The sequence below is a fragment of the Pongo pygmaeus genome, chromosome 3, assembly GCF_028885625.2.
Source record: "Pongo pygmaeus isolate AG05252 chromosome 3, NHGRI_mPonPyg2-v2.0_pri, whole genome shotgun sequence".
Taxonomy (NCBI): Eukaryota; Metazoa; Chordata; class Mammalia; order Primates; family Hominidae; genus Pongo; species Pongo pygmaeus.
In genome coordinates, this window is record NC_072376.2 from 96,626,956 (window position 1) to 96,643,217 (window position 16,262).

The following is a 16,262-nucleotide window of genomic DNA, read 5'->3' on the forward strand; positions in this document are numbered from 1 at the left end:
TAATCATCTCCCCAGCTGGAAACGGAGAAGAAATAAATAAACAGCCCATCATCATGATCAGGTATCAAAGGTTCGTTTTAGGTCGTACCCCCATTAAAAAGAATTTCAATGCTGTCAGGAGCAATGTCATGAATCTCCTGTACTTTTTTTATAAGTAATTCATGCAGGGAGGAATCACCCTCCCTATGAGCTCCATAATGAGTGCCCCTGTCAATTTCTCTGCCTTTCCACTTTTGGTCATCTCAAAGCAAGGATAGAGAAGTACTATACATTTACCCCTGCATTGAGTGCCTGTGTCTTAAATAAATACTAAGTGAAGTTAGTGCAACTGGTAAAAAAGTCAATAACTTAGAAAATAATATTAGCATGTTGTTCTATGTTTCCGTTTTATCATGTGAGGTTATCATTTTAAAGTTATCACTTAAACGTCTTAAAAATAGCTCACTTTTAAAATATGCATTTGTATAGAAATACTAGAAAATGCTGACAACCAAAAAAGATTAAAAATATGAAAATACTGGGGGAGCCCGAGAGCGGCCCTGCCCGCAGCGGCGGGGCCCCGAGTGCGGTGAAGAGATTGTTTTCTCAAAGCTGCGTTGGAGGCTGTGACAGAGCTGAGAGCCTGTGTGGAGCGGACGGTGAGGAATTCTCAATAACATGGCCGTTTGCCATTAGCCTTGCCATGATCACGTTTTTCACCAGCGTCCCCAGCTGGATTCAAGATGCAAATCAGGAGGAGGAAGTGGGCTGGAAACTAGTTCCCAGGCCTCAGGGCCGGGAGGCGGAGAGTCAAGTGAAGTGCCAATGTGAAATTTCGGGGAAACCTTTCTCAAATGGGGAGAAGATGAGGCCTCACCCTCCCGCAACCAGAGCAGAGACCATATAGCTGCCATCAGCTGCACTGTGGCAAGTCTTTTGCTTCCAAATACAAGCTGTATAGGCACATGGCCGCCCACTCAGCCCAGAAACCCCACCAGTGTATGTACTGTGATAAGGTGTTTCACCGCAAGGATCATCTGCGGAACCATCTGCAGACCCATGACCCTAACAAACAGGCCCTCCGCTGCCCTGAGTGCGGTAAGAATTACAAAACGAAGCTGGTCCACCGGCGCCACCTGGCCATGCATGCTGCCAGCAGCAGTGACCTCAGCTGCAAGGTGTGCCTGCAGACCTTTGAGAGCACCCAGGCCCTGCTAGAGCACCTGAAGGGCCACTCACGCCGGGTAGCAGGCGGTGCCAAGAAGAAGAAGCACCCCTGTGACCACTACGACCGGCGGTTCTATACTCGTAAGGATGTAGGGCGGCACCTAGTGGTGCACACAGGCCGTAAGGACTTCCTGTGTCAGTACTGTGCCCAGCGTTTTGGCCGTAAGGACCACCTGACGCGTCACGTCAAGAAGAGCCACTTGCAGGAGCAGCTCGAGATCAAGACAGAGCCCGTGGACGTGTTAGGCCTACTCAGCTGCAGCTCCACAGTCAGTGTGAAGGAAGAGCTGAGCCCTGTGTTGTGCCTGGCCTCTCGGGACATAATGGGAACCAAGGCCTTCCCTGGCATGTTGCCCATGGGCATGTATGGTGCCCACATCCCTACCATGCCCAGCACGGGCGTGCCACACTCCCTGATACACAACACGCTGCCCATCGGTATGAGCTGCCCTCTGGAATCCTCACCTATCTCTTCCCCAGCTCAGCTCCCTCCAAAATACCAGCTTGGATCTACCTCATACTTTCCCGACAAATTGCCCAAAGTGGAGGTGGATAGTTTTCTGGCGGAGCTTCCTGGAAGCCTGTCTCTCTCATCCGCTGAACCCCAGCCCACCTCACCTCAGCCAGCGGCAGCTGCGGCCCTCCTAGATGAAGCACTGTTTGCCAAGAGCCCCGCCAACCTCTCTGAGGCCCTCTGCGCTGTTAACGTGGACTTCTCCCACCTACTGGGCTTTCTTCCACTCAACCTGCCCCCCTGTAACCCACCTGGGGCCACAGGAGGCCTGGTCATGGGCTACTCCCAGGCAGAGGCACAGCCCCTGCTCACCACTTTGCAAGCTCAGCCTCAAGATTCCCCAGGAGCTGGGCGACCACTGAACTTTGGTCCTCTGCACTCCTTGCCTCCTGTCTTCACATCTGGCCTGAGTAGCACCACCCTGCCTCGTTTCCACCAAGCATTCCAGTTGCCCCCACAGAGGCCCTCAGCTCAGTTTTTGGCTCTGTTAGGGAGCCTTAGTACCCACCCCGTCCGCGTCCCCCATGAAGGCTTCTCTGCTCTCCATCACATCACTTCCACTTTCTTGTGCCCCCGCCCCTGCCTCCAGTTTTCCCCTAGTATCCAGCAAGGTTTCTTGCAACAAATGATTAGTTCTTCTCTTCTGACTTGTGGGGCTCCCTGCCGCAGAGAGCACAGCCCTTGCCCAGAGCCCAGGAACCCCATCCTTGCTTCATCTCAGTTCTTCATGGGCTTCACTCTTCCCACTCATGGAAGGGAGGCAGCTCAGGGACCTCCATTGTGGGACCCTTGAGACACCTCCACTGTGATTCAGAAACACACTTCTACCTCTTTACTGTTAACTCTTAACAGATGCAGTCAGTAGTTTCTGGGCTCTTCTCTCAGTAGGTGCCTCATGCTGGCTTCTCCACTAGGGTTTCAGGACAAACTACCAAGGAACTGCCTCAGTCTCCTACCAGTCCTCCCTCACCCACCTTCTGTCTAGGTTCACTTGGTTTGTCATCAGGAACTGAGCAGGTCCAGGACTCAGGCTTCTGCTTCAGCCCAAGCCAGTACTCCTCGTTTGAGGTAAAGGCCTTAACATTTAGTTCCCTAGCCCTCGATTGGAAGCAATTTGGAGTGTGTTTTAAAAGGCTTGGGATAACCTTTTAAAAAACAAAACCAGATATTAAAATGTCTGGCAAGGTTAGAATCAGACTAGATGATTTGCTTCTAAAAATTAGTTTCAGTGAGTCCCAGGGACTAATTAAGGTTTATTTTAAAAAGCGTCTACCTTGATATGCAGCCACCTCCTGCATGCTGTGCGTGTTATTGGGACTTGGATTATAGGCGATGATATGTGAGAATCCAGTTGGGACTTGCTGTTGCCATCCTCCTTGTTGTATCTGGTTTTCATCACTAGACTCAGCAACCCTTCTCACCTTAACTGCCACCTTCCCTACACCCTCAGTTTACAGAGACCATTGGGCCTCTGGCTGCAGAATACAAAGTCCTGGACTGTTAGAGGAGTCCTTTCCTCTCTGCCTGCCCTTTCCTGTCCCTCCCTCGAATTCTCTCTCCCCATAGGTGATGGCGGGAAAGTCATAGGACTGGCAAAGCAACTGTTCAAACCCTTGTAACCGGGGCCTTGCCCCCACCTCCTGTCTTTTCTCCTTTCCTTCCTCACTCCTGTGTCCTCCCATCTATCCTGCCTTTCCTTTCCTCCTCCCTCAGTGTCCTCAGCACCCACGAGGAATTTTCCTATCACTGTGAACTTTGCTGGTACAGAGGAATAATATCTGCCTTCACCTTTTTTTTTGGACCATAGCTAGCCAGTCATTTCTTAAACCTCCCTTCCTAAAATCTGTGGGGCTGGGGGAGGGGGAAGGCTTAGTGGCCTGGTTGTTCAAAGGATAAGAATAGCTTTATCCTACACTCAGTACCCAAACTCACTTCGGTATGCTCACTGAGGCCATGAGAACCTGAGGGGCATCTGCCCAGGACAGGAGCCATGGCATATGACAAAGACCAATGAGGGACCAGGAAAAAAAGGGGTGACGTCCCCTTTCCCTGACATCTCCAGCCTCTGTCAGCAATGAGCTATCCCCCTCCCACCCTACATAGTAGCTGGTCAGGGCTGAGTGCAGTCCTGGGGGTAAGGGGATGACATGCCCAGGTGTCAGCTCAAAGGATCTCTGCATCATCTTGAGGTGGGAGGCAGGGAAGGGAGCACCAATGAGGATCCCCCCCGCCCAACCTTTTACAAATGGCATTTTCTTGATTGAAATCCGGGAAGCAGGTGTGATTAGTTTTTTGCTCGTAGATATTGTCCTAAATTGGAATTTTCCCACTGCCCTAAAACATTCCCTAGTAGTCCTTTAAATTCCTCCTTCCCTTTTTGGTGGCTGTTTTCTCCATCCTCTCTCCACCTCCCCTCTTATCTAGGAGCTGTTTGTAAGCAAGATTTTTTAACAGGTTATATTGTACAGCATCAATATTTTGCTTTTTAACAAGGATATTTATGTAATAAGAAACTTTGCCTTAGGCAGGTGTTGGCCAGAAAAGTCCAGATTCCTCTGGGACCCCACCCTGGCCTCTCCTGGAGCCCTGAACCTGCTGTGGAAGGGATTGGCCGTGACCTTCACCTCTGGAGAGTAGGGTCTAGGGCGAGGGAAAAGGGTGTTCACCATGATAATCTAGTGCCTCCATGGAGGGGTTTGGAAAAATTCCAGTCCGATTTCTTTGTGTGTCAGTTGACTTCCTTAGCTGATTTTTCCCACTTGCACCTCTCCACCTCTGCATATTTGGCAATAGAACTCCTGAGACACCACTTCTCATGCTTCTCCTTCCCTACCAGCGGTCAAGGCTTTGGAGCCAGTCTTTTGTAACTTCAGATTATTTAAAGAGAAAAATACAAGACAGAAATCTTCTAGCACTTTGTAAACACAGTAAATAACCTCTTGGAGTATTTTTGGCTTTATATAAAACAAGGTTTTTAATTGTAAAGTATAAGTGCCATTAGAAAATGCACAGGGCATATCTCTGTTAAGGTAGATTTTTCAATGCTTTACAGAATTACATTTTCAAAAAAAGGTTTTTATAATGAAGTTGTTTATTAAAAACTTCTGAATTATGAAAAAAATATGAAAATTAACATTTACTCTCAGCTGCCCAGTGATAAGAATGATCACTTATTAGCATCTTGTTACACCTTACAATTTTTTTTTAATAATAGAGACAAGGTCTTGCTATGTTGCCCAGGCCATTCTCAAACTCCTTGATTCAAGTGATCCTCCTGCCTCAGCCTCTCAAAGTGTTGGGATTATAGGCATGAGCCAGGCACAAAATTTTTAAAAACTGCACGTGTGTGCACACATACACACACACACACATGCAAATAGATAAATATGTTTTGAAAATTGATACCCTGTTGCCCATTTTGGTAGGCAGAATTCTGAGATGACTCCAAAAATTTTGTGCCAGACACCAGAGGTATCCCAAAATAGGGCATTGGCCTCTAGAAACACCAGGAAAATATGTGGAGGGGTAAACACAAACCCATACCAAGCCCACTGAAACACCCCCAAGAACACAGCCTAATGATACAGTGCCAGCAACACCCTCTGTATGTGGGAAGAACAGAAAATTGTACTGATATCTTTAAATGAAGGGATTATAGAAAAGAAAAAAAGAATAAAATAAGACATATTCCCTCCTATTCCAGAAAGTAGGTTAGGAAAAGAGACATTACCCATTAAAATTAGTCCTTCTTTAAGAAAAAAAGAAGCCAGAGACTTATTGTGGAGAAAGTAAAGTTCCCAGCTGTTGGGTTTAGAGATACGTATTTTTGACTTTGAAATTCCTTTAACAGGCTCCATCATTTTTTACTTACGTGTATTTAAAGTGTGGCAGCCCAACTCCCACCCAACCTATTCCCCAAGCCTTAGCCAGTGGCAAAGAACATTAAAATAAAACCTGAATAAATAAACAAAACCCTGAACCTTTATTTTATGTGAAAACCAAAACAAGGTCAAACTCTTTTCCCTTCTAATAGAATGCCCAAAGAAGAAAATTTTTCTCACACTGTTAAACCCAGTCATCATCAGATTCCCATGGGCAGGAATGCCAAGTTTGTTAGTATGGAAAAGAATTTGGATGACTTTTCTCCTTTCTTGAAAATAGAATGATTTAAAGCCCAAGGAAAAATAGGTTAACTCCTGAAAATTTCTGATTCCTGACAAATTCTGTTCCTAGAAGAGTTTATTTTTACTTCCACTATTATAGTTATTCATAATAAAAAGTTTAATGTATCTCATTTTTGTTTGCATTCTCTTTAATCATGGAATATACATTCACATTAAATAATTCATTTTTCTCAATAGAGTTATTCCCAAAAAGATGGTCTATATATCATCTTAAAAAGAAACATCTAACCATGCTGGAGTAATTAGTATCAAATTTTCTTCCTTTCATAAACAATTAAAGAATTGGGTAAAATATACCCAAGATCTGGTTCTGGTACTAGGTAATAATCAGCACATGACTGTGATCTTGAGAGAAATGACGTAAATCAACTGAGCCCTGCAATTACCCTGGATTCCTTTCTGGGGGCACTTCTCAGGCTAAAGTACATGGAAAGGGAAGACAAGTAGACTATCATGGACTCCCTGAGTGGAAGAGATATTAAAGCTGAGGCAGCTAGAATTCATGGGGCAGAGTACTAGAAAAGAGACAGCTATCTAGAGAAAAAGTTCCAGAAATGTATATAAAGTCCTCTGAAGCCTATTGTTGAACATTAAGCTACACATGTGCAGGTTGAAACGCCATGAAGCTAAGCTGACAATTACTAGAGTGCTATCAGCTAAACAATTCTCACAGCATACTAAGCCTGAGAGATGATAAAGTTCTAACAAGCCAGAATGGATAGTTCTTATTGACTCTCTGAGGCACTCAGTACACACCCCAGAAGAGCCATGCCTGGGTAGCAGGAGTAAACCAGCTGTAGAGTAAAATCTACTTTATATCTGGCCTATCGAATTTTTCAGCAATTTTCAAAATGATTAAACTGAAAAATAGGTGATTTAACTGCCTACCAGAACTAAGTCAAGCACCCTTTAAAAGAAGACAATGAAAACTAGACACTCAGCAACATGAAATTCATGATCTTCAGCTCCTAGTCAAAAATTACTAGACGTGCCCTCAGAAGCAGGAAAATAGGATCTAAAACCCAGAGCAAAATCAGTCAATAAAAACAGAGCCAGACCAGGTGCAATGGCTTACACCTCTAATCCCAGCACTTTGGAAGGCCAAAGCAGGAGGATGGCTTGAGCCCATGAGTTCGAGACAGCCTGGACAATATGGTGAGACCCTGGTCTCTATAAAGTTAAAAAACAACAATAAAACAACAACAACAACAAAACAGAACCAGAAGTGAGTGAATTAGAGCCAAAAAATTTTTCTCAGATATTGTAAATATGGTTAAAGGAAAACATGAGCATGACGAGGAAAAAGACTACAATATATAAAATAAGAAATTATTTTTGTGTATAATAATTCATTTGGTGGAATTAACAGCAGTTTAGATAAAGAAGAAAGAAATGTCAGTGAACTTGTAGACATAGCAATATAAGTTGCCCAAATTGAAGCTCAGAGGAAAAAAAGAGACTGATAAAAAAAGCTAAAAACAGAACTAACATTCAACCCATTACAGGGTATAGACCCAGAGGAATATAAATCATTCTACCATAAAGACACATGCACACAAATTTCTTTGCAGCTCTATTACAATAGCAAAGACACGGAATTAACATAAGTGCCCATCAGTCACAGATTGGATAAAGAAAATGTGATACAGGTACACCATGGAATACTACACAGCCGTAAAAAAGAATGAGATCATGTGTTTTGTGGGAACATGAGTGGAGCTGAAGGCCCTTATCCCTTGCAAACTAATTCAAGAAAAGAAAACCAAATACTGCATGTTTTCATTTATATGTGGGAGCTAAATGATGAGAACTCATGGACACAAAGATGGGAACAACAGACACTGGGGCCTGCTTGAGGGAAGAGGGTGGCAGGAAGAAGAGGAGCACAAAAAATAACTATTGGGTACTAGCCTCAGTACCTGGGTGACGAAATAACCTGTACAACAAACCCTCATGACATGAGTTTACCAATATAAGAAACATGCACATGCACCATAAACCTAAAATAAAAGTTTTTTTTAAAAAAGCTAACAGAATCTTAGTGAATAGCCGCACATGTAGCTATAGCCCCAGAAGGAGAGAGGGAAAATGATTGGGGGAGAAACTTTTAAAGAAATAATGGGCAACGTTTTTTTCAAATTAGATGAAAACAACAAACTTAAAAGTTCAATTAATCCTAAGCAAGATAGCACAGAGAAAACCATACTGAAGTATTTCATAAACAAACAATCAAGAAAAAAATCTTAGAGTCACCCTACATACAGGAGGTCACAGAGAAGAGTGATTACAGGTTTCTCAAAAATAGCATAAGCCAGAAGATAATGAAGTAGCATCATTAAAGTTCTGAAGGAAAAAACAGAACAGTCAAACCTAGAATTTTAGAATTTTATATCCAGCAAAATACTTTGTAAAAATTAAGGCATAATACTGTCATTTTGAGCAACATAAACAAAAGCTGAGATAATTTTAACTACAAAAATTTGTACTGCTCTTGAACTACAAAAAAAAATTAAAGGAAGTTTTTTAGGCAGAAGGAAAATAATTCCAGATAAAAACATTATTAAAAAAACAGCAAAGTGAGAAAGAAGCAATAGTCTATATGGTGAACAACACAGAATTTGAAATCCTGATGTTGATACTTTGATACTTACAAAGTATTAGTTTCCTTATCTGTAAAATGTAGATGTTTATGCCTTCATCATAGAATGTTGCATAGATTCAATGAAATAAAGATCATTTAGCACAATGATTGGAACATACTAAGCACCTAATGAATCATAGCTATTACTATGTTATTGATAGCTATTAAATGTCCAAATACATTATTGTTAATAACTCTTGGTGAATAATTTGCACAGAATGTTATATATGTAAAAAAGAGATAGGCTGATCACCATTAAGCTTTGTAATTTATCTTGGAAAGAGGTGGGTAGTTAAATATGTTAGTATTATTGGTGCTTTGCAGGGTGGGAGACTGAGAAGAGGTGAGATACCTTGAGATAGGTCACAAAGAAGAGTTCATAGATGAGAGGGAAAGATTTCTCATAAGCAATCCAATGCTATCTTGTTGACTTGTAATGAAAAGTCTTACAATATCTCTGACTTCAGGTCAATATTGGCCTTTCATTGTACATCCAGAAGAGCTGTAATATAAAAAATAACTATTTAGAATTTTTCTTGATTCTTAGCTTTGTTTCACTGGGAGAAAACAAGTTACCTGCCTATGATTCTATAAAATAACCGATGCAATGGATATTCTCTAGTAACATTTAAAACCACCACATATGTGGGAAAACATAGGAAAACGAAATGTCTAGATTTGGAATAAATGTGTGAATGGATCAAATAAACCTATAAATAAAGTGCAATGCAGTGGTGAGCATAGACTCTGGAGCCTGACTGCCTAAATTCAAATTCCTATTCTACGCCTCACTAGCAGTGTAGTCTTGGGAAGATACTTGACCTTTCTCTTAATTGCAAAGTGGGGAAATAATAGTATCTACTTCATAGGATTATTGAAAGATTGAATGAGTTAGCATGTAATATATTTGGCATGTATTTGTTATTATATAAGCAATGATGAGAGAGTTGATTAAAAAGTTATAGGAATTACTTGCTAATAATGACACTGTATTACTTGCTAATAATGACGCTGCATACTTTCTCTTTTCAGAATGTATTTCAGGTTTGAAGTTACTGTCACATTACTTAGAGGTAAAACATCATTACCACTGGTATTACTAGCATTTTATCATGAAATATTGATATAATTTGTGAAGAAAGGAAAACTTTCCAATCTAAAGTTCTTAGGAGACTCAAGACTGCATCTGGAGAGAAGCAACTACTCATCTACTAACACGACAACCCTTGGTTTGGTTGCAGTAGCAAGCTCCACTCTAATCATTCAGCTGAACAAACAAAACCCAGGATTTTGTTATTTTCCCAGAAACTAGGTAAACAGCCACTTCCCTTTTAGTTCTCTTTTTAAAGTAAGAAGGTCCACATCTCTCCTAATCATCACTTCACTCTATATTCCTATTTTAAAAGTTGATTTTTCTAGATGTTTGCTATTTTAAGCCAATAAAAAAGTCACTGACAAATATGCTATTTAAATAATGTATGACTATAAATAATATGCTATTGCAAACATATAAATTTTAAAACCACAAATTAACCCAGTGGTCAGTGGTATACTGTTAGGCTTATTTGGCTGTATGGATAGAAACCCACTCATGAAGGATACTGGATTTGGGCCAGGCTTAAAAACCAAGAACATGCAGAACTCTAAAATCAGGCTATTTTTTATTGTCTCTTTCAAGAGCCACAGAGTTTCTCTGTATTTCATGATATCTCTGCTTATCTGAGCATGTCTGATCCATCTTCTCTTCAAACTACCTGGCTTCTGTCTTCTGATAGTTTCCATTCCCTTACAACTTTGATTGAATCATCAGCCACTATGGGCTTTACCTTACTAATAACATCTCTGAATTTACCACTTGGTTCAAATCTTAGCATATTCCCAGTTCGGTTCAAATTAGTGGAGGAAGAGGGAGATTTAAATATCTGATCAGCCCAGTCCCAGTTTACCTGATCAATTCATCAATCATCTGTAGATTGCCAAACTACAGACTGGTGGGTCAGATGTCCACCCTAGGTTCACGTGGGAGAGATCACATGGTACAAACCACTATCCCCCACTGCTATTCCAGGTATTAGGCATATCTTTCTCAGAAGGGATTGTGGGCAAGCAGGCATCATAAATATATCTAGTAAGTACACTCGAAGAAAATGGGCCACATCCAGGCAACATTCCATAATGGACACTGTTTATTTGGTCTGCCCACTTTGAGAACCAGGGCTTTAAATACGAATGTCAGTTGAGTTAGCACAGGTCAGATATTTTGTAGCAGTATTTGATAGGATTACTTTAGCACAAGAAGTAATAAATGCTTCAAAAAGATTTCAGTTTGAAAATAACTAAAATCATACCCTGAAACAAATTATGTAAAATTAATTAAACAGTAAATTTAAGTCTAAGTACAGGTGCAAGTAATAGCTGCATATGACATATTCCTATAATCACAAATGGGTACTAGTCTGTTTTAACTAATTTATTCCTGAAACCTGAGTCCTCTTGGCTCTGTGAAATTTTTGTATACTGTCATTTATTTTTCTTTTGCCTTTACTGTTATTGCATTTTATCTGCTGATTCATACTGACATCCCTAGCAGATCTTCTTAGGCTAACTACCTCGATGTGTCTAGGTTAAGTCAATGCAAGTGCCTTCTTAGTCTCTGAGAAAATCTTTAAATTTTATCAGTTGTATCCCTGATGTTCTAGATATTTTGTTGACCGTTTACTAATGCAGAGAATCAAGTAAACGATGCAGATATGCCAAGTGAAACATGCCATCTTTCCCTGCATTGCTGTATAATACATATCCCTGGATTAGTGTGTTTTTAAATTTATATGTTTTTTATTGTGCAATAATTTAAATAGAGAAAAGTTGCAAGAACTGTGCAAAAGAACCCCCAAATTCCTTCATTCAGATTATCATATTGTTAACATCATTCCACAAGTTCTCTCCCACTTTTTTCCTTTCCCACTCACCCCTTTACTCTCTACATATGTATGAATGTGTGCATATACCTATATATTTATTGATATTAATCCACTTTGTCAGTGAACATTTCAAGCATTTTCCCTTTCCCTTGGCTACTACATGATACTGCAATGACCATCATTGTACTTGTCTTTTTTCAAACATGTACAAGAGTTTCTCTAAGGCAGCAGTTCTCAAAATGTCATCCATGGACCTCTGAGGTCCCCAAGAGTTCACAAGGTCAAACTATTTTCAAGATAACACAAGGACATTATTTGCCCACGATTGACATTTGTACTGAGGGTACAAAAGCAATGGTAGGTAACACTGCTGGTGCCTTAATCAAGGCAATGGCAGCAAGGGGTATTAATTATCATTGCATTCTTTGCCACCATGCACCTGTAGTTTTCTTTTTTATGCCAGTTTCCCCTTTAAAATGTCCACGAGGAAACTGCAAAACTTAATTTGATTAAATGCAACCCTTGAGTACACATCTTTTTAACATTCTGTGTGACAAAATGGAAGGGAAGTGTGAAACACTTCTGCTGCATAGGAAGATGGTTCTCCCAAGAAAAAACCCTTGTGTGATGGTTTGAGTTGAGAGCTGAACCAGGTGCCTGTTTCATCAACACCATTTTTACTTGAAATAATGACTAATTCAGACTTTGATACTTGAACAAACTGAGTTTGTGACTTTGAGGAAAAAAAACGGACAGTATTTGTTATCCATACAAAAATTCTAAGTTTCTCTTGAATATGCTGATATTTAGAATATCTGCATAACCCTTTGAACCAATTCTTTTCAAATGACTAATTACTGATGTTACAAAATTATGCATGGGTTAAAGAGCCCCTCAAAATACAAGATAGGCCAATTTATTTTAATGCAACAGAGTATTAAAATGTTTACTGATATGGTTTCACATTCTACATTGCAACTAAGCCTCAAAAAATTAAAACATGTTGAGTTTTGATGTAGTATCAAATAGAATATCCACAGTTATCTGAAACAGCTATTAAATAATACTTTCTTTTCCAACTGTACATCTGTGTGAAGCTAACTTTCCTTTACGTGCTTTACAGGAAGCACATTGCAGCAGACTGTATGTAGAAGCAGACATCAGAATCCAGCTGTTAAGCCATGCCTCAAAGAGATTTGTAAAATGGTAAAACAATGCCACTCTTATTCTTTTGTGTCTTCTAAGGAAAATATATTTGTTTTTAAATATCATGTTAACATGTAATAAATGTGTCATTCTTATTCCTAAATGAATTAACAAATAAATCTGTCTTTTTAATTTTCCAACTTTAAATTCTAATATGATAGCTACAACTTATGAAACAAGATCTGTTTGGGGTTCTCAATAATTTTTAAGAGTATAAAGAGATACTGAAGACAAATGTTTGTAGATTACTGCTCTAGGCTATAAATATGAAAATAAATTTGAGAAGGTATAGGCTACACATATCTTTAATGTGACTAGATAACATCACATTGCTCCCCCATCCAATCTTGAATTACAGGTCTATGTATTCAAGTTGAGAGATGGTAGCTTAATTGAATTATCATAGTGCTTCCTTGACATGAACTAATTAGCCATTACATAGAAATTGTTTAGGCAAATTCTGGATACTATTTAAGAAGCTTTGAAACAATTTGGTCTCACTAAATGCCTTCTATTTTATTATTAAATTAAAGGAAAACTCAACTAGGATAACATTTTTCTCGAATAAATATACAGGTTAAATATAGCCAGAGACATTAAATTTCATTATAATATTTTACTAATAATTAAGTCACACAGGCATCCTAGACAACCAATACATTGAAAATGTATGTATTCCTCCTGTGTTGTTACAATATATAATTATTCAGGGAGCCTATGCACTGATTAAAAGAGGTGCAGTGATTTAAAACATGTGGCCTATTACCATGTAAAATAGGTTTGGGATTAATTCTACAACTGTTTGATATTTAAAATGAGTGTGTAATTCAGTATATTAAAGAGTTTTTATGTATATACAATAGGAAATGATTTAAGATTTCTTAACATTAAAACATAATGCAAGAAGGAGGTAAAGAGAAATTATATTAATTCTCCCAGAGCAAGACATTATAATAAGCTGAATCATACAATTTTTAATTTTAAATTTATGGGTTAAAAGGAATGAAAGCCCTTGGGACAAAATGGAATAAAATAAGATTTTGATCCCAGAAGGGAACTTTTTGGAAACCTCTCCTATGGGCATCGTATCAAGACCTTATTGAAGAAATGGCCTTTCAATCATATCTCCTGAAGTCATAGAGAATTTTATCATGTCTCACGTATAATGAAATGTTAATGTGATTTTTCTTGACTGATATCATTCAGAGTAATTCATTTTCAACACCAGTTCTCACTCATTATAAGACTGATTTAATATGGTACTTATAATTAAAGCCTGTTTTTAAAAATAGCAACTGAATCCACAGGAGTATGAACATTTCTCATTTTGAGGAGTTCTCTTTAGAGAGTAATAGTCACTGGACTCTGCATTCAATGAATTAAACTTTAGACAGAGATAGAAAAGGGTTAAGTAGACAGTCTTCAACTCATCAGAACCCCTACCCATAGTTTTCCTATTTCTGACTCCACTTCAGGTTTCTAAATGACATGAAAATATTTTAAGTATACATAGTCCTATATGAAAATTATAACCATTAATATATTTGTAGTAGTGAAAGAAGGTAGATAGACAGATAGCTTGATCAATCAATTGATTGATCGATCCACCCCAATAAACTGCCTAAAGTAGTGGCAGAGATGTCTTAGCTAGAAATGTTCATCATAAGTTGGGGTGTGAGACTGTGCCCAGAGATAAGTTATCTGACACTTGAAAAACCAATTGTCTAGGAAGGAGCCCCAGAGTGCAATGTAGACAGATGAAAGAGTCTCTGCACACATAAATGAAAAAGTGACACATATCATCTACTTTCTGCAAGGTAAACCCAACAACTGGAGCTGATAGTTCAGGCTTGAGGCTATGACCTCATAAATCATACACACAACTGAGGGAATGAAAACATTTGAGAAGCCATAGTTTCACAGCTAGAGCTTCACAGCTCACATCCCATGGGATTCTATGAAGACAATCAACTATTGGCAAGTCTGCCTACAAGCCTAGAAAAGTTGCTTAAACTGTCATCTATGGTTCTGGCCATATTGCAACAAGGCTGAGTAAGCCAAGAGCTAGAATACAGGCTGTACGGCTTCCCCCTCCCCTCTCATCTCCTTTTTTGTTCTCTGAGTAAATAGAGGTAGAAGACAGTTGAATAATCATTTAAGAATGTCATTGCTGTTATTCTAATTTGTATCTTAAAATAATCTGGAGAATATACTGCCATCAGGGAAGAAATCATAAAGAACCTGGAATGTTTTATGTAGTATCTTGTTATTCAGAGATCAACTTCAGTGTCACCCTTCAGGGGTTTTCCTTGACCACCCACTCCACTCTCTATCACATCATCTTATTTTTAATAGAGAAGGTATGGGCATTTGATATTGTTCTTGTTTATTTATTAGAGAATAAGAATAGTTTAGGTGTTATAAATACAGATCCTGAGATCAGGTTGCTTGAATTGGAATTCTGGTTCTCCAACGTAATCATTGTGAGCAAGGCTCTATGCCTTAGTTTCCCCCTCTAACATTTGAATAGTAATGTTTTCTGCATCCCTGGGTTTTGGGGAGGATTGTGCTTGTTAACAAAAGTACTAGATCCCGGACAGGCACAGAGTAAGCACTTGATGAATGTGAGCCTTAACTCTTTATTTGCTTGGTGTCTATTTCCCTAACCAGTCTGTTCTTCACTTGTCTGCCCCAGTGACCCAGTACCTGGAATGATGCCTGGAGTACTCATGAGACTTTCAGTAGGAATGATGAAAAATTAATTAATGAGTCTCAGTTCAGGTTTTGAGATTTAAATCTAACTCAGTGGACTGTAAGAAGGCATGGACAGACAAAATTGAGAACTTAACAGTTCACAGTAAATATTGAGCTTCTGCTATGCATGGTAGTCAAGAACCTTGACTGTATAATGCTGACAATGGCTTTCATGCTTTAGTTGCTAAGAAATTACCCCAGTGGTTTTATGCTCCAAATACTCTACATGACTGATAACCTTATTTCCTGTGCTGATTGAGTCAAATCCATGCCACACCATTTGAGCCACCTCAGAATACATACTGAAACTCTATCTGTCACCTCAGGCCTTCCCCTAAGTGGGCTCTGCGCCACAGGAGAGGCAGCTCCAGCCATCCCTGGAGGGCTGTCCCAGTGGCCTGAGAGCTGCTCCTAGACCCCTACCAAGGTCAGCATTGACCTCAAAAAGCCTGGTCACAGACTTGTCCAACCAGCCCCACCCAGCTTTGCCCCCTCCAGTGCCTTGGCAGCACAGTGCAGGATGGGGCCCTTGGGAACTCCATGCCCTGACTATCACTAGGGACACCCCATACTTCCTCCATTAACAAAGACCAAGTAAAAATTCCACTGCCATTATCACAGGTGTCTCTTGCCTGCAAGCACCACCTACTGGCCTGTAGGATGAACTACACAATCCATAATTCCTGCTGACAAAAGTAAGGAAATGAGATAATTTCCCAAGACCTCCACCTCCTCATCTTTGTAGGAGACAGTGAGCCTCACCACTCACACAATGCTACCACAACCTACAAACAGCTAACATTTGGGAAAACCACTATGCTAAGGCTATCTATAAC

The 16,262-nt window shown here is 39.9% G+C and overlaps 1 protein-coding gene across 1 annotated transcript; it reads left to right on the forward strand.

Moving 5' to 3' along the window:
- The first annotated feature begins 682 nt into the window (after window positions 1-682).
- LOC129034565 (zinc finger protein PLAGL2-like) lies at window positions 683-2,513 on the forward strand. Its single transcript, XM_054484065.1, is given in 2 exon segments — window positions 683-855; window positions 857-2,513. Coding segments are annotated over 2 exon segments (1,830 nt in total).
- The last annotated feature ends 13,749 nt before the right edge of the window (window positions 2,514-16,262 follow it).